We start from the raw sequence: 25,920 nt of genomic DNA, 5'->3' as shown, positions 1-25,920 counted from the left end.
TGCCCTCACTCAGCGTGGTGACTAAGGCAATGGGCCACAGCGCGCCAGCCCCGTCTGCCAGCACCTGCTTCCCTGTTGGCTCCGCCTCATCCCCACCGCTGCCCCTGCCGCTCCCACCTCCTGCATGTAGTTCTGGGTCCTCTGCACCACCAGGTCGACGTGGGGGAATCTGAAGCGGCTCTTGAGATCCTGCAAGCGCTCCTGCAGCTGGTTGACTTTAACGTAACAAGGTTCCATCTTCACGGAATCCAGCGGAAGATTCAAAAGCTGGTTCACATGCTGCGTTTGGTGAAGGGAAAAACGAAACACCTTCAGACTTAGAAGTGATATTACATACGTATTACATAAACTGTGAGCAATCAAATGTATGTGATGAGATCGAATCGCTTATCAGCTCTCCACATGTGTGGCATCTTCGATTGTCTTATTTTCCTCTTTCAGTGGGTCCCTGAGGCAGCTCTATCGCTAGGACAGAGGCTGAGAGAAGAACCAGTTGCACAATGGGAGGACTGAAGGGTGCATTCAGGGGGTCCCCAGTCCCCTTAAGTTCTTGATGGTCTCCCTGCCCCCACTTCCAGAAATCAAGAGGCTCTTTATGACGTGGAATCACTGCTGGGCCCACGACCCACTCCCACCTGCCTCAGCCTCCTTTAATGAGTAGGATCCATTCTCAGAAAACCCTGGGGAAGTCAGGATACCCCCTGGACTCCTGAACTCTGGGAGCAAAGCCAGAGACCTCACAGTTCTCTGAGGTCGTCACTGCCACCTGAGGGTGAAAAATATAGGACATGCTGTCTGATAATCAGGTCACGAAAAAAGAGATAAATCTAGATTTCTAGATTTCTCTAAATAGGAATTTTAAAAGAGCTCATTCTCATTGTCTTTGTAATAGGAAAACATTACTTCCTTTAAGATATGAGTTATGGAGAGCTCCACTAACGTGGGATTAATGATTGAGAACTTGCTGTCAAATTCATCACATAATATGTAATTTGTCTATTTTTAAGAAATAGCAATCGAGTAGACAAGAGGGGAAAAAAAAAACAGGGTCACCACTTTGTTCCTACTTACGAGACTGGACAAGTTTAAACAAGTGATCACACCCATTTCTGATGGGAATATGGGGAAGAAAGTCTTCTGCCATACACGATGGGTGGAAATGTAAAATTTAAATCTTTTTTCAAGAATGCAAATAGAAACATCTAGTAGCATGAGAAATGAACCTGCAATCCTATCCAAGGAATCTATTCCGTAGACATGAAAGCACCTGGCAAATAAGAAAATACGTAACAAGGTGATTTAGTGCACTTTGGTGCCAGCAACATTTGGATGGTTAAATAAATCATACATAAAATATTATGCAGCCATTACAAAGAATGATTTAGAACATTTAACTTGGGAACAGTTCAATGAGGTATTTTTGAATAAGGATATTGATTAGCAGAGTAGTCTATATAAGATAACCTCATTTTTCTAAGAGCAAGCAATCTAAAAAAAAAAAAAGCCTATAAATGTGTGTTTTGTATACTATACAAGCAGGAGGGGGAAAGTACAGAATGGCATATGCTAAGGTGTTAACGGTAGTTACCTGAGGGGAGGTAGGTGGTGTGGCAGGGAAGAGGGAGAGTAAAGGCGAGTTAAAAAAAAAAAAAAAAGGCTGCAATAAGAAACCTTAAAATACTCACACAATGATCTCGTTTATGTACAGTGACAGGTGTGGGTATGCGTAAAGAAATAAGAAAGGAAAAGGAACAAGGTATCTGGTTTTCTCCACTGACTTGTAGGGGTGCCCTTCATGGTGCGTCAAGTATAAAACCAAGTTGGCAAGTGATGTCACTGTTTCTCACTCGCGCATCAAACCCTCTGCAGGTCTCCTTAAAGCACACTGGTGAGCCTCCCCGCACAGAGTTCCTGATTCAGAAGACCCTTTCGTTTGTTGGTGGGGCCTGAGAATTTGCATGCTTAAGAGCCAGGTGATTATGATGCTGCCGGTCCGGGGAGCACATTTTGAGAAACATTGGTTTTTATCATGAGTTACATTTTTGCGAACAAACCAACAACAACAACAAAATGTATGTAAATGGGAATATATGCTTATATAGTTGCATGAACAAAGAAAAAATATGGGAAAACACATACTAACTGCTTATATCAGTTAATTGTGGGAGTTGGGAGTGGAGGTGGCCTAGGATTTTGTGATTATGGGTGATTAATTTGGCCTATATGTGTGTGAATACACACACACACACACATATATAAAAATTTACATATATGTTCTTATGTTTTTTCACTGGCACATACATGCTATTATTTTTGCAACTCGAAAAGCATTAATAAGGAAATCAGGTGGATAAATGGATGAATGGCGTGACCAAATGCATGGAAGAAAGACTAGAGGAGTAAAAGGCAGGGCAGGTGAAGGACAGGAAGGAAGGACACGGGTGGCCTCAGGCAGACCGTTCTCGCTCAGCTCCTCGGCCTGGCGTCTTACCTCCTTTAGCTGGGTGCTGTCTTTGGTGGTCTGGAAATTCTGGCTGAGCTCGTCCACTTCTTTTTCAAAGAGCGAGCGCACTTCACTGAATCCGGAGCTCACGGGTCCCATGAGCTCCTCCAGAATGGACGCCAGGAAAGGCTGCACGCTCTCCGCACAGCTTTTCTTTGCCGGCTGGGCCACCATCGCTGAGGCAGGAAACAGCCAGAAAACCGTGACTTATGGCTAAATTGGATTCAAAGTCACTGGAGCCAGACCGGGGCTGGACAGTGCCCCACAGAGCCACTGAACAGCCAAGGCAAGCTCAAATGACAAGACAGACCGTCGCAGTGAGTCCTGTGCTGGCATTCGCCGGAATGGAAAACCATTAGACGCTTTCAGAATTGGGACAAACAGAATCTCTCTCCCCCCTCAAGGGTCCCTCTGCCCTGAGATGAACTGCATTTTTTTTTTTTTGCATGGTCCCTATAAACACGTGGTGCCTAATACAAAAATAAAAACGACAGTGACCCACTTAGTTACTGTCACTCGTCACCATTATAAATGCATGGTGTGTCTTCAAAAGACATGATTCGTTAAGCTTTTTTAAATTGAGGTATAATTGATATATGACATTATATCAGTTTCAGGTGTATGACATAATAACTTGCTATTTCTATAGAATAACAATTTATTACGTTTTAATTCTTTTTTCTGATCAGCCAGTACAATTCAATTCCTCTCTCCTCTCCTCAAGAGACTTTTTAAAAACTCAAGTACGGTCTTTTCTTAGGCAAATGGAAACAAATTTCTTTCAGCTTGCCACCCCGCCTCCCACTCACACCCCCAGTTCTTAAAAAAAAAAAAACACTATTTTTTCCCCCCTCATAATCAAAGACAACGTGTGCAGCAACAACAACAAAAAAATGTACAGAGCTCAGAAAATCATAAAGGGAGATGAAAAAAAATGCAACTAACTCCCACTTCCCAGAGGCAAATACTGCCCTTTGATTTAGAAGAGGAAGAACATAATAAAAACTCTGAGTCAATAAGTCTGGGTAGGACATGGAAATCTGCATCTTTTTTTTTTTTTTTTTTTCTTTCAGTGCTCAGGTGATTCTCCTGATTAGCCAGGCTTGAAAGCACCAATCTGGAGAAGGGAACCTGAGCTGGAAGAAGCCCGAACTTGCTTCGCAGACTAAAAGCCTAGTTTGGTGGAGTTGGGTAAGTCACACAGCCTTGCCACAGCATGACAGAACTGAAAGGAAGTAGGAACTCATGTAGGTATCCAAAAACATCCATTTTACAGAAAAACAGAGGCCTGGAGATGTCAGATGGCTTGACCAAGGTCACACCCTAATTTGCAGAACCAGAACTTTAATTCAAGTGTATTTCTTAAGTTTTATTGGCAAATAACTTGCTTACAGTGAGATGAATGGCCATGTTCTTACTTCAATTGGCAGAAATACTTCACGGAATTACGGAAGAATAAGTTGCCTCTTATTCTGAGAATCTAAGATGACCAATACTATTAATATTGTGAATAACTCAAATATTGAAAATAAGAAGATTAAAAAGGTCATAGAATTACTAGGGAGAAAATTTTCAATGGCATGATGCAAATATGAAACAATCTATGACTTCTAAAAATGACTTGCTTGATGCTGAAACGTAAAATTGTTTGCCAGGAGACTAAATAAATTGTTTGCCAATCAGTTAATCTTGAGACAGAAACTATTCAAAGAGCATATAATTGAAATTTCAGAATAATCATGCACACGGGTAATAGACAGTAAAGATTCAGCAGCAGCTGGCCAATTTCCTCTGCTGGGTTGGGGCTGAGTAAGGATGGGAGGGGGCCCTCGGAGGACAAGGTCCTCGCTGCCTGACCCCCTCTGCTGCCTATGTCCCACTGTGTGCCCCAGCCCCTTCTCTGCACCTTCAGTCAATGCTCCTTTTACCTGTGTTTCCCCTCCTTCACCTTGGCTTGTAAACATCCTCCTCACCTGTTCAAGACCTGGTTCAAATTTCCCCCACTGGAAACAGTTTAAAGCCCCGGAACCACCACATGGCTTCCTGAATCGTGTTTCCTCATGGACTGGATACATTTGACATCCCGCAGAAGGAAGCTCTGCTCTTTTTCAAGGACGCAGAGATGCTGCTGTGGTGACTACTGTGTTGTGACACATTCACTCATGAGTCACACTAACGTTAAGGCCACTGCAGACAAGCAGTTCCACGGAGCGAGGAAGATTGAAAGAGCTGAGATCACAGGGCTGGGGGCCTGACTCTGCCACCCTCCAGCTTTGGGATCGGGGGCAAGTTACTGAATCTCTGCCTCGGTTTTCTCACGTATAAAATGGAGATCATGAGAGTAATTATTCTTCGGGTTATGGTGAGGATGCAGTGAGCTTCCTATGTGTAAAGTGCTTAGAACTGTATGTGGCAGTCTGGAAGTTCTCAGTAACTGTTAGTTTTAACCGTACCTGTCGTCGGCATTATCATGTTTCTCTAATCATCTGACACGACAGCAGCACTGTGAGGGGCCCACGTGTTTTCAAACTCGCAATGGCTCCTGGCCGGGAACCACTGAGCTCTCTGTTCCTGCCTCTCTGGTGACATTTACCATATTTTGCTTTCTGTTTAAGTATCCGTGACATGCCTCGTATTCTCTTCTACTTGTAAAAGCGTGCCGTCATCTTTGAATCCTCTTAGTGCTTGGATAGAGCAGGAGCAAAATAAATGCTTAATGAATGAACAAATAATTGTGAAGCAGAATTAAAGACTGCTCAAGAGTCCAAGGGGAGAAAATGGAGTGATCGTTATTAGACATTCTCAAAGTTTTTCTAAATCCAGAGCCCTTTATCGATGTAGCCTGAAGCACATTTCCTCGTTTTAAAAGTGGAGAACCTTTTAAATACATTTTACATGTGCTTCTGGTATTCCACTTTTAAAAGATTTGATCACGACTCCCTTTCAAGGCTCTTTCTAGGAAACGAACACTAGTCTAGGGTAGAATCTTTTTCTATCTTATAGACCACAACCACAGAGATTTCGGCAAGAGAGAAAGAGAAAGACCGCTTTAATTCAAGCCATGAAAACGGCCAGTCAGGCCGAGCTCAGGCCCGGATAAGAAGGACCAGGGCACAGGAGTTGGGCGCTGGCAGTTTCAAGTTGTATGAAGTATTTCAATGTACAGCCAACTCTAGGTTAGGTCTATCAATGGAAGAATAAGAGACGTGGATAACAGTAGACAGGAGACTCAATTTTTCACATCCGCCTCTGGAAGGCGTCGAGGGAGCAGACACACGCTGAGTAAGACACGCACAGCCTCTCCGCGGTTACGCCTCCTCCAGGATCCCCCCGGCAGGACCTGTGAGCCGCGCTGGGTCACAGTAATAACAGGGCCGGAAGCACCGAGGGCGACCCACCCGGCACACGGTCCCGTTAGATTCTAAGTCTCCTGACTACAGGAATTCGGTCTTCTCTGTCCACTGCTAACGCTCCATCGCCGTGCTCGGGAAGACTTAGTAAATACTTTTGGTGACAGAACGAAGGAGCGAGTGAGAGAGCGAGTGAATGATCTGAGAACTGACTCTGTAAGGAGACAGTGACAGATGGGCCAGCACACTTTCCGTCCGAAATGACATTCAGTGTGACGTGTCTGTTGGGATGCAGGTACGGGGAACAATAGAATTTTATCCCGTAGGAGTCCTTACAGGCCACTTACGGCCTCTTTCGAGAGATTAGGCAAACCTCTTTCAGTCAAGGGCCAGACAGTGAACGTTTGGGAGTTTGCGGTTCCAGCCTCTCAGCTCTGCCCACGTGGCATGAAAGCGGCCAAGGATAATATGTAACTGTTCCAATAAAAACATTGCTTACAAAATAAAAGTGTTTGACCAAATTTGGCCCAAGGGCTCCCCTTGCATGGGCGTCTCTGATTTCAGAGAACACGGATGCACAGAGAAGTCAGGCGAGCTCCCTGAGTCCACATGACCGGGTAAGTGCTACAGTTGGGACCAGATTTCCTGACTCTAAGTCCCCCAATTGTTCTCTCGTCCAAGGAAAATCCATTTATTCACCGATTTAAATATTCACTGAGTCTGCATGTAGCAGGCACAGTACCGGGCACCGGGTGCACATGCGTGAACCAGGACGACGTGGCCCTGCTCTCAGAGCTGGGGAGGGGCAGAAGCCATGGCCAGTCGGGGTGAGGCGTGCTACAGTGGAGGAGGCGCAGGGGGTATCAAGCACCACCACCACGTAAGAAGCAAACCTTCCTCCCTCTCGCATCACTGAAGTTTCCACGGGGAGGTCCAGGCCCTTAACGGCACCTCCAAGCACACTCCTATTACAACTATTACTGCCTCTCCCCAAGCCCCTCCATTAAATTTTCCTCGAAAATCACGAATTCCAACTATGCGACGGAGCCCGAGAGCACAGCTTATTTCGTTAGTGGGAGTGTGGATTATCTCCACTGACCTTTGAGCTTTCCAGTTAAAAAGTTCTTCGAGTTCACAATCTGATCCATGTCTGAACGGATGGTTCCTTCCAGGCCCTTCCTCAGAGCGACGCATTCCTCCTTCAAGGCACTTAATCCTTCTGAAACTTGATGCTGGACCAGGTTGTAGGCCTCCTCCAGGAGCTGCCACAGAGAACGACACCTAAGTAGAGGCTCTGCCGTGTGGAAGCGCGCGACCGGGTCAAGTACCAGGAAGAGGGATAATCACCGATTATCATAACGTCAATGAAACAGCATGCGTTCTAAATTTTCTTTCAAAGTTTGATTCTGTTTAGATTAGTCCTCACGTAAGTGAGATTGAGCAGACTCGAGGTAGGCAGCTCTCCACCCAGGGGAGGAATTATTAAAAAAAAAAAAATTTCCCTAAAAAGAGAAGGAAAGGAAACGCTTATTTTGAGTGGCACGACTGCCCGACAAAGTCGTCACTTACGCCGAGCCAGGCCCTCTTTCTGTCGTTCTTCTTCCCCTTCATTTTCGGTAGCAGGTCTGTCTGAAGGGTCGGCAGGAGCTCGTCCATCACCAGGTCACTCAGGATCTGCCGAGCGGAAGGGAGAGAGCCCCAGAGGCAGTTAGCTGGTGATGGCCCAACCTGAGCATCAGGCCAGCTGAAGCTGTCACGGTTGGCCGTCCCTGTCCTGGCTACTCAAGATTGTCCTGGGCCGCATGAAATCTGTTAGGTTAATAGTTTCGCTCTGGGTCCGAGGCCATGGAGATCTCAACTAAGACGATCTCAGAGGGTAAACATTCTTAAATGTCTGTAAGGAACAATAACGTCCACTAATATTTTCTCATTGGAAAGAACGAATTCCTCAAATTCGAATGTCTCGTGTTCAAACTAGAAAAATCTAGCGCATTTAGGATAAGAGGAAAAACTTTAATTATGGAGAAGGGCATCCTTAGTAAAACTCTGAAGGGGGTCAGGCTTGGTCATGGTGGCTTGATCCTTATTTGTGTCCCCTGAGACTATCCATCATTCCTCCTCAAACTCCCTTGGGATCTAAGTGTCTTCATGCTCTATGTCTTTTCTGCCCCTTGAACCCCACACCCATCCTCTTTAAAGTTTAGAAAAAGAAGGGAGTAATAAATACTTTGAAACAACTAGACACTTGTGGGAATGAGCAGAATATAGGAGAAGGTCTAAAGTTTTCTGGGTATTTTTTTTTTTTTAATAAAATTGTTCCCAAATTCTCCTAAAATTTTGCTTGGTTCAGTGGAAATGTTTCTTCCGAACCTGAGCAGTGTTCAACAGGTTCCCACGGAGCACTCCGCGTAACACTGGCCGGCACTTTCTTACTGATCCCCCGCCCCCCACCCAATCGGAGCAGCCTTATTGTCAGGTTCATTTTTATCATGAGTCTCAGGGCTCACAGTTGGCTTTCAATATTAGGCTACACACCAGGATAACAAAAGAACCAGAGCCATTTGGGGAACGAAGGCGGGCGGAAAAGCAGAGAGTCACTCAGCATCTGCTCTACGGATTTAAAATATTTGTCCCAAATAAACAGCCTCTTCATAGAAATTCGAGTGTTGAGAATTAAGAAAGAGTCTCTCTGAGATCATCACTCGGCCTCGTGCTAATAGAAATACTCCTGGCTCAGTAGATGTTGCTGTCACAGGGGTTACGGCAGGGCGGAAGGCTTTAGCTGACCTGAACAGAGACATTCAAGCCCTGTAGCCACCCTGTGCCTGTGGGCTACTGAGAGGGAAGGCTGCTCAGTCAATGTGGTGAGGAGGGGGCCTGTCATCTGCCACATGGAACTTAGCGGTATGACAGTGAGTACGATGGGGGTAGGACTCCCACTGGTCTTGGTAGTTCATTGGTGGGGATGTTTTTTGCCTTTCTTAACCATTCTCTTGGGGCAGCCTAGAGGTGAACCAGCACTTCTGAGAACTTAAGGCATGCACACACTCCATGGAAATCGGCAGGTCTCACAATTAGATTCAAGTAGGTCATTAGTCATCCGTAGACTCTGCTCCGTGGCGTAGTTCTTGTTTGGAACATCTCTGCCCAAGAGTGACCGAGCTGTGGCATCGGCAGGGTGAGCTAGCTAGTCAGGACACTGAAGCCAGAACTTAAAATCAATGGGGAATCTTATCTCAGTTGAAAAGTGTTAGATTGAGGATAATTGCCCTGATAGTAATTGCTCAAATCCACCTGTTTGCAGAGATTGGTTTGCATCTGAGCATAAGCATGAAAGGGAGTTGAAAAGATGAGAAGTTACAAAGGCCAGAGAAGAGAATGTTCCATATCGGTGGCCTTATCGTTTTCTTTTAGTCTTTCCCATATGATGTTCTAAGAAACGTGGTTCTATTTTAAAACTTAGGGAATTGAAAAGGAAACATGTCTGGGAAACAAGGAGGGAAATGTGAGTGGGTTGTAAGGGCAGGAGGCTCAGGGGAAAGCCGCAGGGAGGGGCAGAGCCTCTGGGTGCTGAAGCCCACTGCGTCGTCCACCCCTACGCCGCCATTCTCCTCCTCTGACTCCAGACGTATGGACAAGGACTCAAAATGTGGGTCGTTTCCTTGTCTCGAAGCCACTCTATTCTGTGGGAATGCTGTGCTCTCAGTTTATCTGGTTAATTTAAAGGTAAATAATAAACATACCAAATAACCGTAGATACCTTACATTTTGCAAAAGGTTTTCCCCCCAGGACTTCATTTAATACATTTATATTGACAAGTAGAAAATACAGTTACTGGTATAATAATAGAGTCACCCTCCCTTATCTGTGGAAGGACACACTCCAAGACCCCCGTGGATGCCTGAAACCACAGATAGTACCAAACCCTATATGTACTGAGTTTTTCCAAACATATATACTTACGATAAAGTTTAATTTATAAATTAGGCACAGTAAAAAATTAATAATAACTAAGTATAGGATAGAAAAATTATAACACTATGCTATAATAAAAAAAGAAGTTATGTGAATGTCGTCCCTGGTTCTCTCTGATGACTGATAAATCTCTCTGATAACTGAGACGGTACTAAGCGACCGACAGGTGGGCCGCGTACCCAGCGTGGACACACTGGGCAAACGGGTGAGTCACATCCTGGGTGGGATGGAGACTGTGAGAGATTTCACTGCACTACTGAGAACCGCACACGATTTCAAACTTATGAATTGTTTATTTCTGGAATTTTCCACTTAATATTTCTGGACCGTGGTTGACCACAGGTAACTGAAACTGTGGAAAGTGAAACCGCAGAAAAGGGGCGGGGCGGGGGGAGTGGGGGGAGCAACTGTATTTTTGTTTGTATTAATATTCTGTATTAATACTGTGCTAATGGTCTGTCAGGCAAGTTAGGCTAAGACAGTTGCTTTGCCTGGACACTTGCCTAAAATAACCATTGCCACTGAGGGCCTGCCATACTTGCTGTGTGAGTCATGACTACAAAGAGAGTAATGTAACAATGATGAAAATCTGACTACAAGCCCCTAGGGTAGAGGGGGTTAGGACAATGTTATGATTAAGTCTTTAGCAGACATGAAGGAACAATGCCAACAAAATCCAGTGCTTTAATCAAAAGATGGCATATTCTCAAGCTCTGTGACACCATGCCATTTTCTTTAACTACTTACTAGCCACTTTGGACCCCTGACCTTTTTTTTTTTTCTGAGTTTTAGGACAGATTCCGCTTCAGCTCTGTGTATAAGAGCTTACAGTGAAGCTTACTCTCACCAGGCCTCACATAGGAAAGCTTTGGAAGCCATTTACTTTCACCAGCTTCTCTAAGGATAGCCTGACACAGTTCAAAATACATTTCTGTCACAGACTGGCTTTGCGACTTCAGCCAAATTCTCCGAATGTTCTTTCTCTCAACCTGGAGGGTGCTGGACACGTGATCCCGAACACAGTTCCTACGCTCACATTTTATACACCAAGAATAGTCAGCTCTCTGGGAGTAAAACTTCTTACTGGGTCAGTAGATGATTCCAGATTTTACTGATCTCTTCTCTGGTTTTTGCTTTGTTTTCGCATTTATGGTATTTTTATACTGCCAAGTTAGCACCTTCCTATGACTGCTTCGAGCAGATGCTCTATGATGTCCATATATGTAGAGACTCTCGTATGTACCCACACACACTTCTAAAGCCGCCTTGCTCTCTGGATGTTTCTAGGTAGGTCTTGCCTCACCACCTTGGCAGGGGATGAGTCATTTAGTTTTATTTCACCTTAGAGCACTTCACACATATCAGCCCAAAGCGAAAAGCAGAAAGTAAACAAAAGCAAACGCGGTAAACTCAGTACCCCACCGCCTGGAAGGACTTATCGAGTCCCTGCTTTCAATGGCATTGTGAAGGCGTGTGAGATGACGCGAGATTTCGAATGGAAGAAAAAAATGAAGCAAGTGGCACAGCTAAAATCGAGGAGTTAAATAACTGTGTAACTTGCTGTGTTCCCAAGGTCAGTGCTCCTCTTTCATGGGACTGGGAGTCAGAAGCTATTGTTTCCTTCGCCATCTGTCCCCATGCTAACGGGGGGACAAATCGGTTCGTTTTGGCAGGGCCCATTCTTCCTTGTCCATCCCGGGATCACTAGCACCCAGCACAGTGCTGGGCGTTTGGTGGCTCAATAAATAGTTGTTAAGTAAAACTGGGCAAGCCACTTAACTTGCTATGTGCCTTCCTCAGTTTTTTTTTTTTTCATTTACAAAATGGAAATAACAATAACTGCTCTACCCACCTCGTGAGGTTGTTAAACGAACAGACAGGATTTAAACATTAAAATGCATCACACAGAGGCATTCTAATACTGGTTTGTCTATTAAGTGTGTTTGTTTATATGACCGGCAAATCAGCGTCAAAGACTTTAGTCTCCTGCTTATACTTTTGCTTTTCTTTTTGGCATATGTATGGTAGCCCTTAATCTCAGATTTTTAAATGGAAACCAAGAATTGGTTAAAGTACTTGAATAAGTCTCAGGGTGGGAAATAAATGAGTTTAAAATCTACCCCCCCCCAACAAAAAAAAAAGAAGAGGAAGATTCTAAGTCATATGATAAAACAATAAAGAACAGCCCATCCTCACGTGAAAATGTTTTCAGCTTTAGATGTTTAACGACCATCCAAGGGCAAGGCACTATCTGGTATCTTCCTAAATACTGTTCCCTAATAACAAATTTCACTGGCTCCCAAAAGAGGAATTCTGGGAGATGAGGGGAAATTAAAGAATACCATTCTTGGACCCCTTGTACTTCTAATTAAATAATGTCCATGGCCAGCCTCCTCTTTCAGTTGTGTGACTGCTGTCCTCATGGAGGATGGGCTCACATCATGAAACACAGTTTCTTTGGAGGTTTGTAACAATGTCCCCAAGACAAAGACCCCCAAGGTACTTAGCCCATGACTGGCATTTCATTAAGGTCATGGAAAATTATTCTGGACCACACAGGATGGAAAACTAGAAAAGGTAAATGAAACATATAGAAAGCTATCTAATGCTTTTAAAATGTGTCTCCTTTAATTGCTTCATTTATAAATCACTCAAAAGATAAAGACAACCATGTGCCAAATACTTTCCCCAAAGCATTTCATTTAATTCTCACAACCCTGCAAGGCAAACATCACCATTCCTATTTCTTTCAGAGGAGTAACCTGAGTCTAAAAGGGGTTAAGTAACTTGGCAAGATTTGACCTGTCTGTTCACCTGACGCTCCACCACCCACTTTGCACTAAACCACACTGTTTACATTTGCTTCTACTCCGAAAGCATAAGATCATCTGAAAGAATAATCTGTTTTATAGAAAAAAAAGTAGAAGCAGCTCTTCCCATTGTGCTTTGGCCACCTTATTTAGTGCCTGGTCTGGTAGCCTTTGGCGTGGGTGCCCAGCAGTGGGCTTGCTGACTCAAGGATTCTAGACCATGAGAGAAATGGTCTTTGGACTCACATCTTCCAGTCTGGCATTTTGTTTGTTTGTTTGTTTGATTGTTTATTACGACCCTGACCTCCCACCACCCAGATAGAGAAGAGAATCAAAATTCTGAGCCCTGAGTTACCTGGACTTCGTCCCCAGTGATCATCTCCCAAGAGCCATAGTGACCCTTCTCCTGTCGGAAGAATTGAACAGCTTCTAAAAAGGCTTGGACTTCAAACGTTGTCTGCTTCATGTAATCTGAAAGACAGAAGCAAGTGCATTTAGCAAAGAAAAATACTTAATTTTACATTTATTCATAGTTCTTCACGTGTAATGGTCCAGACACTTATCATTACCTGAATATTATGAGAAACAGAATCACGAGACACAGAAAAGTTAAGCAAGTACTGAGTTCAAAGTTCACCTGCAAGTATACATCACACTACGTGCCGCCATGCTAGCTGATTAATTTTATCAGTTACTGGGCATGCTGGTTAGGACTAGAAACGGATCCATGCCGCTCTCCCTTGCAATTGCCTCCCTCTCTCAGGCACCTCGGTGCCTGGTGGCCTGATGCTGCCAACTGTAACATCCCCTGCTAAGGCAGACCATTTCCTAATGATGCCTTGTGTAGCTACAGTATCCATCCCTTTCCAGTTTCCTGAACAAAATTCCAATTTCTTTGCAACCTGATACCAACTTTCTGTCAAAAGGACATCAACATAATTGTTAACACTTCTATATCAGGATATTGTTCTCCTAAGCTCGTTACATATTTCATCGAAACCTCAGAAAAACCTCTGAAATGAGTATTATTATCCCCATTTTATAGATGAAGAGACCGAAAGTACAGCAAAACGAATTAATGTCCTAAGGACCCACAGGTAGTAAGGGCGTAAACTCAAGCAGTCACTCCAGAGCCTACTCTAACTGCCGTATGACGCCACCTCACGTGCGAGTTTTACGGGTTTGCCCTCCCGAGCATACTGAATTTTAAAAAGTGTTATATCTGAGAGGTAATATTCTACCACAAAGAAATGAGTATCGGAAGGTATGATTTTAAGTGCGGTTAAGGAAACAGGGGCCGACTGGTCTTTCCAGAATCCCACAAATCATGCTGTGCATGCAAATGTCTTCATTTATGCTACAGATCTAGCATTTGTGTTCCCCTAGATTCGTATATTACAACCTTAATCCTCAATGTGATGATATTTGGAGATGGAGCCTTTGGGAGGTAATCAGGTCACAGAGGTAGAGCCCTCATGATGGGATTAGTGCCCTAACAAGAAGAAACACAAATGTGCGTGCGCTCACTCTCTCTCTCTCTCTCTCTCTTTCTCTCTCTCTCTCTCTCTCTCTTTATCTCTCCAGACACTGGATCCACCAGTTCTTTGAGCTTGGACTTCCAAGACTATGGTATTTTTGTTATAGCAGCCCAAACTGACCAAGATAATTTTCAACACATAAAAGTAGCTTCTGGAGGATACGATGAGAACAGAATTCGGGCTATCTTAGCAGGGAAACTAATTATAGAAATAATATCATCTAACAATAAAAAAAAAATCAAATTACAGGAAGGGTAAATGAAATGGGCAAAGTGAAGTAATGGGAAGAGCCTACCTAGTTCGTCTCCTGCCTCCCGCTCGCTTGCCAATAGCATATGATCTGCATTTACAGGGTGATCTTAGATTGGTCAGCTGATCACTGGGGGATCTTCAGAGCTTTAGATAAGGGGACTGCTCAGTTGATATGGGGGATGAAGCAGAACCAAAAGAGGATCGATCAGTCTGCTTTGAAAAGTGACAATCAATTAATAAGAGGTACGTAACTCTTTCAAGATTGGCTTATTAGGCCGTAAGCCTCAGGAACTTAAAAAAGAGAAAACAAAATTCAAGGCGTAGCCTCTACAAGAATTCAAGCAAAATACTTCACAGTGAGGGAACAAAGAAGGCCAGAAGCTCCATTTTCAAAAATGTGGAACAGTAACTGACCACTGTTACTAATATCAACATAGAGATTTGGTCAAAGTCTAAATCAGAAAAAAGGCATGTCCCAAGAATCAAGTTTTTAAACTGAAATATTTTCTTCCTCGTTATTTTTTCTGGCTTGGCAATTGATTTAGTGTTTACTCTTAGAGATCTGGAAAGCAAAAATTAAGATCTTGGTATAAAATTGACAACCGGGGGCTGTGACATGGGACTTGGCTCACTGGGAGGGACTTTACCAAGTGAGATGGAAACTGTAATTACTACATTGAGATTGAAGAATGACTCATGTGCTCTTATTTTTAACAGCTGTTTTCATTTCCAACCTAAAGAAACAAAGGGATGGAAGAAAATGTGGTACTTAGATGGAGTGAGTATTGCCAGACCCATGAGCCTGGGAATGCAGTTTTAAATTCTTCATGTCCTTACAAGAAGCATAAATTTACTTATTTCTTCTCTCGCTGACCTCAGTAACTGGGAGAGGTATTTAAAATCCTGTCCATACTTTCTATATCTGTATCAAAGCAAACAATACTCCCACCGATGATTGCATTTTTTGAAGATATTTGGGAAACAAAACAACTCAAGAAATGGGATTTGAGACAATGTGTGAGTCAGAGAGAAGTCGAAAGAAGCAACAGAAGAGTCTAGAACATAGTAGCGGTGGAGGATGAGGCAACTTAATACAGGGAGAGAAGAAAAGTATTAGTAATCAACGGACCACAGAGGAAATCACAGTAACTGAGTATAAGCAGTGAAGCCTAAAGGGATGAGGGAGTGGACCTGAATTCTGGACTCTCTACTGTTAAGACAGACCTTAATGAATGTTAATTACTTTTTTTCCATAGGGGAAAAAGGATCTAACCTACTGATTCATCATTAGATTGTTTTTCGTCTTGTTAACTGATTAAATTAATCTATATAAAACTTTAAGGATCATATCTGCCATATGGTTAAGTTGCTTTATGAAAACTGGTTTTTAGGATTACAAACAAAGCCCAAAAGCAACTGCCAGATAAGAAAGGAAATAAAGGACGAAGGTTTGCTTTGCAAAAGATAGGACTGTTATTGCAATGGTAATATGATCCTTGTTTCTTCTAAGTTGTTTGCAAAGAAAGGCATTGCTGAACTCAGCCAGAATGTACAGGTGTTTGAGAAAACAGATTATCAGTTATTTGATCAACTTCCTGCCACAGATCTCATGGAAACCAATTCTAGGATCACAATTACCCATTCTCCTGCCAACAAGCAATTGAGAGTTTAATTCAATGGCCTCCAGATTAACAATAGTTTTTGGTGTTTAAAAACCTTCTCCCTGCAAGTCTATTTGGAACGGTGGCAGATATCAGTTCAAACTCTACTTTTCCAACAGGCTGTAATTATGAGGATGCTTAAGGAGAAAGATGTATTAGGGAGAACTTAGACATCATTAAATCCAGCTCCCTCATTTGACGGATGAGGAAACTGGAAGAAGAAATGGTTAATTTCTTAGCCGAAGGTCACACAGCTGGTCAGAATCAGAGCCAAGAGTTGAAAAAGTGGCTCTGGCATGTCATAAGTGGCCTTGGCGTTCATGCTTACTTAAATCATAGATGATGGGAGTTAGAAGTGATCTTAAAGGATCCCTAACCCCAAGCTCTCTCAATGCTGGGAACCTTCAGAATCCTAGGCAGACACTCATCTTGGCCTTCGCTTGAATGTCTCCAGTGACAGGAAGCTCACAATTTAATCCAATAGTCCTTTCGTCACTGAACTGTTCTAATTATTTTAAAATTTTTCCTTCTATTGAGCCAAAATCCGTTTCCGTGAACTCTCTCTCTCTCTCATTAATCCCATTTCTGTCTTTCAGAGCAAAATAGACAAATTTATTCTTCTTCCATCTGGTAACTGTAAACGATAGCTGAATGTACTTATTTTCCTTCAACCATTTTTTTTTTTTAAAAACATGTTTCTTTGGATCTTTGAAACTTGGCCCTTCTTTTTCCTTTTTTTCTTTAGTGACCAATTCCAATTTATCAATATCTTTCTTAAATTTGGCCCCTAGACTGAATACAACACATCGAGTATTGTTGAACTAGTACAAATGACATAAAGTAGAAAGATTAGTTTCCTTTTTTCAGGTCCCTAATCTCTCTTTTAATACAATTACATCATACTGTGGACTCATACCTTTCTATAGTGCAATAAAATGCCTCTACCTTTTTTTCATAAAAAAATGCTTATCAATCTAAACCTTTCCCAACCTGTAATTTGCTTTTGATTTTGAAGTACAGGTTTTAGTATTACTTGTATTAAATTACAACTTACTGTGACCACCTCAGTGCCCCAGAGCCTGCCCAAATCATTTAAAAATTATATTCCTGTCCCCAAACTCCCTTATACCTTGGTATCATTCAAAAATTTCATGGGCTTGCCTGCTGTGTTTCTAGCCAGCTCACTGATAAAAACATTCATCAGATCAGGGGCAAGGACTGAACCCTGGGGAACTCTGAACATTTTAGGAGACATGTTGGAGACACATCTTGGCTGTTGAATCAATAATCACATCCTCAGCACCAGGACATGTCTATTCTCCTTAGTCTCATCTGTGCAGCTGCATGGAAAACTCATATTCAGGAGACACGATTATGGATTTTGCAAGGGAAGGGAAGCCGCACTAGGCCCCTTCGGGGACAGTTATTCAGGGGACCAGCCAGAGAGAAATCGCTCTTGTTTTTTTCCACTTACACAGATTTACAGCATGTCTGAGTCAAATGAAATGCCTAAGCTCCAAGGCCTATGCAGTCATTCTGGATTTTGACTCTGGCTGCGGGGTCCGGACTCCCTGACTCGGGCTGGGTTTGGAAATTGCCCTGTTATTTCATCGGTCAACTGCGCCAAGCCATGTTAGCTGATCTGTCCGGTGATTTGCGAAAGTTATGTAACAGCATTACTCACTATACTGCTATGGGGTTCATCTCACTAACGTATACGTCTAAACTGCCTTTAGCTTCAGGTCATATATCATTTCTTCTAGGAGAGCTGCAGCGAGGCCGTCTGCCCCAATCTCTTCTCTAGAAGAAGCACAGGGGAAAGTAACCAACACTTATTGAATATTATCACAGAGTATGAACCATATGAGATGTTTAAACACACTGTCTCATATAATCCCTCCAACACTCCCATTAGGTAGGAACGAACATTCCCACTGTAAGGCTGGCAAAGAAACTGAGTTTCAGAAGGTTAAACAACTTGTTTAAACTAGTATGTGGCCTACTTACTTCCAAGGTCCTGTTATAACACTCTGTGGTTTAATTTTTTTGACTTTTTATTTTGAGATAGCTGTAGATTCACATGTTTTTGTAAGAAACCATACAGAGAAACCCAGCTTTCACCCAGCTTCCCCTAATAGGAATATCTTGCAAAACTATAGTATAATAACACAACCAGGAAATTGATACTGTTGCCATCTAACCATCCTATTCGGATTTCATCAGCTTTACATGAATGCATGTGTGTGTATACGTATTGTGGTTTAATTTTTACATTATTTTAAATTTCCTTTCCTTCTCAAAGTTTGGAATCATATAATTCTAGAGTTTGAGCGTACCAAAGGGATCATCTAGTTTAAACCACTCATTTAATGAGTGAGCCGATTGAAGTCCAGATTGGATGTGACATGACATTATTTAAAATGAAAGAAAACAAAACAAAACGCTCTCGCTGGAATTAAAAATGAATGGTGTCCATTCTAATGAGGTTCTAATTTTTATAAAAAATCAAATTTATTTATGACCAGCCTAAGCAAATTTTTATTGCCATTTATAAATGATAATAACTTTTATGAGAACTAGCCTCAGGATTACTTGGGAGTCCTTGAGTTGTTTTGTAAACTACTAGACTGAAGTATTCATCTACTGACCAAATAATATCTGTGTTACTGGATACAGACCTACCTGGAAGAGAAAAGAAACAGGCCAAAAATATATATATTTTTATAACACACACACACACACATACATACATATACCTCATGGAGATATAGGGACCCTAGGATGAGTTATAATGGTGTCACTCTAGGTGAAAATACAAAGAAACAAGAACTCACACAAAGAATAGAAAAGACTTCTCAAATAAATGGAAGAAGTTTCTAGTGAACATGTTCTTTTGATAGAAAATTTAACCACATAGAGGAATGCTGCATGCCTCATCCAGCTAAGAGCAGTGCACCTCATGAATTCTTGACTTGTAATAAACATTGAGAATGTGAGTAGAGAAAAGGAAGTGGTGATCATTAGAACAAGTAAAGACACACTAACCTCATTTCCTTTAGATAGACATAGCAGATTGGTTAGAATAGAACGCCGTTGGAGACAGCTTGTATCTAGATTTTAGCAAGGCAATGATTAAAGTCTTTCACTATTTTGATTGACACACTGGAAAAAATTTAGATTGGTTGAAAATATAAATAAACATAATCAAATAGTAAAATAACCTAAATGATAGGTGCTGGTTAAAGGGCTGAGGTTACTGATTTCCCAAAGGAAAATCTCTAAGACACTGTCCTTGAAATGGTTTCAGTTACTTGGAAAAGTAATGGATAGACTGGTAGTTAGATAAGTAGGCAGATAGAGAGCTAGCTAGTTAGCTAGCTAGATAGATGACAGACAGAGGCCAGGGTTTCACTTAACTGTGAGCTCAGGGCAAGTCAGTGCTATGATACGGTTGTACAAAAGCAGGTGAGGCTAAGCCACCGGAACGTAGAATATAACAAGGACAAGAACAGTCAAAGATGGATTCCGAAATATGCTGCTCTAAGCTTATCATTTCAGACTTCTAACTCATACTAACCAGAACATTTTACAAAAATTAAAAAAAAAAAAAGTAGGTGGAGTGCATCTGAAGAAACCAAGTGAATGAGGAATCTCACAGCCTTGGAAAGAAAAAACCTAGAGGAAAGAGGACTGGATTTGTTCCATGTAGAATCAGATCTTAGAGTCAGGAGTGCGTGAAAAAGGTATTAAGAAGTACAAATTGGCAGTTACGAAATAGTCCCATGGATGTAAAGTAGAGCACAGAGAATACAGTCAATGATATTGTAATAACTATGTATGGTGTCAAGTGGGTACTAGATTTATTGGGGCATCACTCCATAAATTGCATAAATGTCTAATCACTGTGTTGTACACCCAAAACTAATATAATATTGAATGTCAACTGTGATTGAAAGAATTTTTTAATGAAAACTTTTTTAAAATAAAGGGAAGAAACAGAAAAAAATATGTTAGTTGTCATGATAAATAACGGTGGAAAAAAAGTAGTGTGGCAGATTTTGACTCAACATAGGGAACAAATTTCTAACATTTATCTTAGAGTGAAATAGACTCTAACAGGATGTCAGAAGTTTTCCTCGAGAACTTTTTAATCGGGATGCAGTGCTAGTTAAAAATGCGATTCTTTACTTTGCCCCAGAGATTCTGATGCAGTGGATCTGAGAATAGACCCAGGAATCTGCATTTAAACAAGTTCTTCAGGTGATTCTGTTGCAGGTGGTTTACAGGCCACGCCTTGAGAAAAAAATTATACACAGAAGAGATACAACAGAAAACCATGGCTCTCGAATAGTTAGAGTCTTGACGACCTTGTTCCCTCATTATCAGGTTAAGAAACGTCTCCTCTGTCAACTGCTCACTCACTTAACACAAATGGACCCTTGTAATTACTCGAAATGGTATAGAAAAATAGTACTATGACGAAGCTTTATCAAAAGGTAGGTGGATAAAGAGGCAATACTTTGGGCATGTTCATAAGATCATCATTCCAAACCACCAGAACTCTGCCCACACCCCTGGAGGGGAACCCCCTCATTTCAGAAGCAATCATTGTTGTCGCAACATAATTCCTCAGATGTAATCCTGGTCGAATCTTGTTTTTCCTTTTATGGTGCTCAGTGGATGTGTGCCTTATATTGTCTCTTTGGCAGACACTTTTCTCTAGATGTTCCTTTACTTAAAGTTTTTTCCAAAGCCTTAAAAAAATAAAAATGACCCATGTTCTCATCTCTTCCAAAAAAGTAAGGATGGTTTATCAGATTCCTGATGAGGGAGAACGTTTGCTTCGAAGACACTCTGTGCGCTGATGCTGGGTTCAATAAACATGCCTTCCTTCTACCTGAGGGCATTCCCTCATCACCGGGAAGAGTCACACCAAGAGGACAACATCACAGTCAATTATCTCCTATCTGTCTAGGACAAATATACATGGCTTGATATGGGTGAGATTTTTATTCTAAGACCGCGAGGGCAGAAGGCTCTCCCAATCCCCTAATTACTATTTGTGGAGATGGTACTGAAATGACCTCAGAAGGAGGAAAAAAAATCATACCCCCAAACCTAAGCAAAATAAATGGAAACTACCTAATTTCCTCTTCAAAATGCAAATTTCAAAAAAAAAAAAAAACAACAACGGAGTCCGCGATGTAATTTTACAGGCAGCTGTGGCAGCGTCTCTCACTGACGTCGCAAGGAGTCGTGTGGCTGACTGCTGGCAGGCAAAAAGTTACCACGCCACCTGGACACAGCTTAAAGCAAGCCTGAGGATGGTTGTAATTCATCACGGCAGCACACGAGATATGAAGGAAATTCTTCCTGACGGATCTATGGGTGACTTCATCTTGTGAGCTCAGAACACCTTGCCGGTTGTACCTACGTACATGGGAACACGTCTTGTACAAGGAAAGGCAGAGGGAAATGACTTGGGCAGCTTTACATTTCAGAACAAATCAGTGATGTTACCTGGCATCACTTCGCCGGATCCCAGCCCAACACAGCCGGAGTGTAGCGCTGTCTGATGATGCCATCGGGGGATTTTCCACTCATCATTCCCCATGATTAATAATAGCATTCACCTTGCACTTGTCAGAAGATTTTACAGTTTACATCTCATTGGATTCCCACAGTGATCTCATGAGACAAGTAAGCCAGAAGTAACCATTCCCAGGTAGAAAATGGTAAATGAAAACAAAAACAAAAATCTGAAAATTAAAGAAGTTTAAACCATTGCCCAATGTCATATAACTTTTTCCCAAACACCTAAAAAATTAAATGGACCTGCGCTCCACTCCTTTCTTAAGAAGTAGGGATGGCAGCTGTCGATACCTGAGAACCCATCATCCCACCCTGATTGGGCAGGTGCCATTGGCTAATTTCATGGCCTCCTCCTTAGGTTTGGAGGGCAGTATACGACTTAGTCCTCAGGTTCTTAGGACCTGATCATTTTTTTAAAAACTGACAACTTCAACAGTCCCGTACAAATAAAACCAGCATCTACATTCCTGACCTATTACAAAAGGGGCAGTGCTTCCAACAGAGTTCAGGGTTAGCTGAGCCCACAATGGACACCAATCCTGCATAATTGCTCTAAGCCAAAAGACACCTGCAAAGCATCTTGCCGTAGGGATGGTGAATGGTTCATGACCGTGTCTCAGTGTATATTGTCTCCTATGGGATCCACTGAAAACTGGCTTTCAACAGAGTAAAGAAGCAATTTTATCATGAAAACGCTAGGCGTTCACAATTGTTTTCAGTAAAGAGCAAGGAGCGTCTTGTTGAATAACTTGGCTAATAGCAAGTTTAAGCAAACCATGATAGGATTACTGAATGGAATTCTATGTAGTCACTAAAATAACAATTATAATGACTTAGATGCATCATAGAAAAGTAACTTAGAGATCATTTTAATTGCCAAAACCAGATTATAAAACTACACATACATCCCGTTTAAGGGATGTAAAATACTCGCCCACGTGAGCAATGATTGAAGGGATGCATGAGAAATGAAAAGAGAGTTATGGGGAGATTTCATATTTGTGGCTCAAACTTTGTGAAATGTTATGCTATTATCTTAAGGAAAATCCGTGCTGATCTAATGACTTTTTTTTAACCAATCCTCTTATGACCATGAACAATAGTTGCCTGCTCTCCAGAATCAAAACAGTTCTATGGCAATTCGCCCCAGAAAGCTCCTGTGAGCACCCGCAGCTGCCAAACCACGGCCCGTTCCAGGGTCCATACCGAAGTGTTTGTAAAGTAAATTAATGGACGTGAGTGGAACAGCCTTTCTCTCCCTCAGGACGGGTGGAATTTAAGCCTGGCTCCTCACCAAGTCCACTGAGCAGTCTCCAGTGTGATCTCGACTGAAGAAGTCATTTTTTTTTTCCTCTTTAAAGATACTATTTAGCATGGTTTGCTCAGAATAAGTCTCCGCCGCCTCCTTCTTGTGTTTCCTTTGCATGAATGAAGGGAAAACACATCTTGGAGCATATTTGAGTTTGTCACAAATGTCCTTTGAAGTGTCATTACTATCCTCTGCTTACCAGGGAATGGGGCAAGGTCAGGAATGACACAAGTGTGATGTGCATCAGAAGTTGGAGCTACATCTGTGACACAACTGGATGGACTTTGTGCCCTACACTATAACGTCCTTGAGGACAAGGACCGTCTTGTTCATCACTGTCCTCCAAGTGCCTGGCTCCGAATGTTCTTTCAAAGAGACCAGTGAACAAGGGAATGAGTGATTCATGAATACGAAGGCAGCACGCAATACCGAGGACAGCTGTCCAGTGGGAATTAAAACAAGGTGCTATTTCTACTTCTGCCATGTTGGCTATGGGACTTGTGCGGAGTTCCCGTGTTTCTCTGGGCCTCAATTATCTCATTGGAAACGAGTGGCTGACTGTCAGGTCTCCTTTCTCAGCTATGAAATAGCGTCGTCATTCTGTGCTAAGCTGCAGGCACAGTTGGTTGACCAACACTTGGAGCGTGCGTTCCATGACAGTGTTACAACTTGGGGACGTAAAGCTCTAGCTGCGGGACCACCTTACCCTTTTCTTTTCACTAAACCTTCTCAAATATGGACTCAAATATGCATCTTTCTCTGGACTGCAATGTGACTGCTAGCAATCACCGAATTACATATGTGGCTTTCACTGTACTCCCGATGGACTGACCTGGGTCCCTTCGGCCTCCCTTTTTCTTTCCATTAACCCGAATAACAGTTCACTCTGTGTTTATGTCCACTGGGCTCACCACATGGGCTATATTAATTAAGCTAATAAAATTGTGAAAACATTCGAGTTTGCCATTTTATGGTCTATGATGACAGTAGAAGAAAGACTGATTCGTTTTTTATAAAACACTCAATCATTAACTTAGACGATCACATGGACTTGGTCTCTACAATAACCCTCTTTCTCCCCTTGAACAAGTAGAATCTGTCTGCTGTCTCTTAATTTAACATTTAACAAAAGCCCTGTGATTTATAAAATCTTCCAGTTCTCCAGAAAAACCACCATATTAATTCGGGCGTTTGTTTGAGTCTAAACTGTAAAGCCATTAAAAGATTCTATCTCAGCCAGACATTTCTCTTTTATGAAATGCAGAACAGAACACGTTATACCCTTTGTCCAGATCAGAACCATCAATTGGGATAGAGGTTAGTTCTTGATTCTTTGCGTTAACTAATGACGATGATGATTCTTAAAATTGTATGTTCGCTTCTGTACTGAAGTTGCAGAAGCTTTGCATGTATTTACATGGGAATTCGAACGGGTCCGATGTTCTAGTTATTCACCCTATTTTAAAGCAAGGAGCCAAGCTGCCTTGTGGGGAGCTGCCTTGGGCTCAGCTATTCCTCCTTAGTTTAAGTGAGGGCGGATGGCATCTCAGACTGATGCTGATGAAAACTGCTCATTTTTCTTCCCTTCTTCTGTTCCTTCCTTTTCCTACTGAACCCCGTCCCCACTCCCACCCCCCCACAGGCACATATCCACGCACAGAGACGGATTCTTTCCCGTGGGCTGTAGGAACTAATCAATCCTGGTTTTAAAGGCCTCTTCCAGGGCAAAGAGACTCTAGACCAGTGCTACCCAGTAGAAATATAATAAAAGCCATGTATGCAATTTAAAATTACATAGTAGTCACGTCATAAAAGTGAAAAGACACAGTTAAGTTTAATTTTAATAATATATTTTTTAAACCAATATATTCAAAATAGGTAAGTACTATAAAATTATTAATTCTCTTTTTAGTATAAGTTTTTGAAATCTGCTGTGCATTTTTCACTTACGGCGCATTTCACTTTGGACTAGCTACATTTCAAGTGATCAGCGGCCACATGTAGCTAGTGGCCACCGTATTAGACAGCACGGCTCATAACATTCATGGTTTTAGAGTTATACAGTTTATGTGAGTGGGGACAGAGGCAGAGGCCATTGGACACCTGAACCATATTCAAGCATCATCACTCCAAAGTGGGTCTGATCAGATGTGTTTCTACTGTACAATAATAAAGAAGGAAGGAATCTGACATTCTCTCTAATCCATCATTATGCACACAGCACCATTCATCTAATAGAACAACCCCAGGATCGATATAATGCACAAAAATAATAAGATGACTTGTAACAAGTCCCCATATGGATTAAGGTTAGAGTGTAAGAGCTTTGACAATTAGATCTCACTCATAAACCCCGCCTGACTGGCAGTGAGGAACCCTTGAGGCTTCAACTTTGAGGGCTCTCTAACAACAATGCCATATCAGAATTGTCGTTTTCAGTGTGGTAGAACCCCGCTAACCACTAACAGACATGTTAGATGAGATCATTTCCAAACAGGATACAGTCTTACAACAATCTGCTATATTTACTGCAACAAATTGTTCCCCCCTCTATTATCCTCGGCCAAAAAGAAACAACTAAAATGCTTGATGGATTTAGCCGCCTCCTGTTCCTATTGTAGACAATCTCAGTAGTTGCTATAGATTTGGCTTATGTGATGTAATTAATACATTCTATGAAACTATTTGGAAGAATTGGCCCAATGAATTAATTCCCTTATGGTAAAACAGAGAAAGAGGAAATGAAAACAAAACCTCATTTCCTGTGTTGGAAGTGTCAAAGCTTCTGAATGTATGAGGGGTGGGGGTGGGGGGGCAGGAAAGAGAGGGAAGGAGGATCTATGTGTGCATCTCCTATGATGATGTGTTAGTTATAAGCAAATGTCTTTTGAGTGTTCACAGTTCTCAATGGTATTTTTACCATTAAGAA

The 25,920-nt window shown here is 42.1% G+C and overlaps 1 protein-coding gene across 1 annotated transcript in view; it reads right to left on the bottom strand.

The window, feature by feature from the left end:
* The window catches only part of NIBAN1 (niban apoptosis regulator 1), a 123,710-nt gene that overhangs the window by 11,625 nt on the left and 86,165 nt on the right, over positions 1-25,920 (bottom strand). The window contains exons 6-10 of the mRNA XM_016145612.2: positions 12,995-13,110; positions 7,423-7,527; positions 6,953-7,115; positions 2,492-2,679; positions 118-279 (exon numbers count right to left, since the gene is read on the bottom strand). Coding sequence (XP_016001098.2) covers positions 118-279; positions 2,492-2,679; positions 6,953-7,115; positions 7,423-7,527; positions 12,995-13,110 — 734 coding nt within the window. The remainder of the gene's footprint in view (positions 1-117; positions 280-2,491; positions 2,680-6,952; positions 7,116-7,422; positions 7,528-12,994; positions 13,111-25,920) is intronic.

The sequence above is a fragment of the Rousettus aegyptiacus genome, unplaced genomic scaffold (genome assembly GCF_014176215.1).
Source record: "Rousettus aegyptiacus isolate mRouAeg1 unplaced genomic scaffold, mRouAeg1.p scaffold_m13_p_17, whole genome shotgun sequence".
In the NCBI taxonomy this organism is placed as follows: Eukaryota; Metazoa; Chordata; class Mammalia; order Chiroptera; family Pteropodidae; genus Rousettus; species Rousettus aegyptiacus.
The sequence above is the reverse complement of the archived record's forward strand: the minus strand, read 5'-3'. Positions and strand labels throughout refer to the sequence as shown.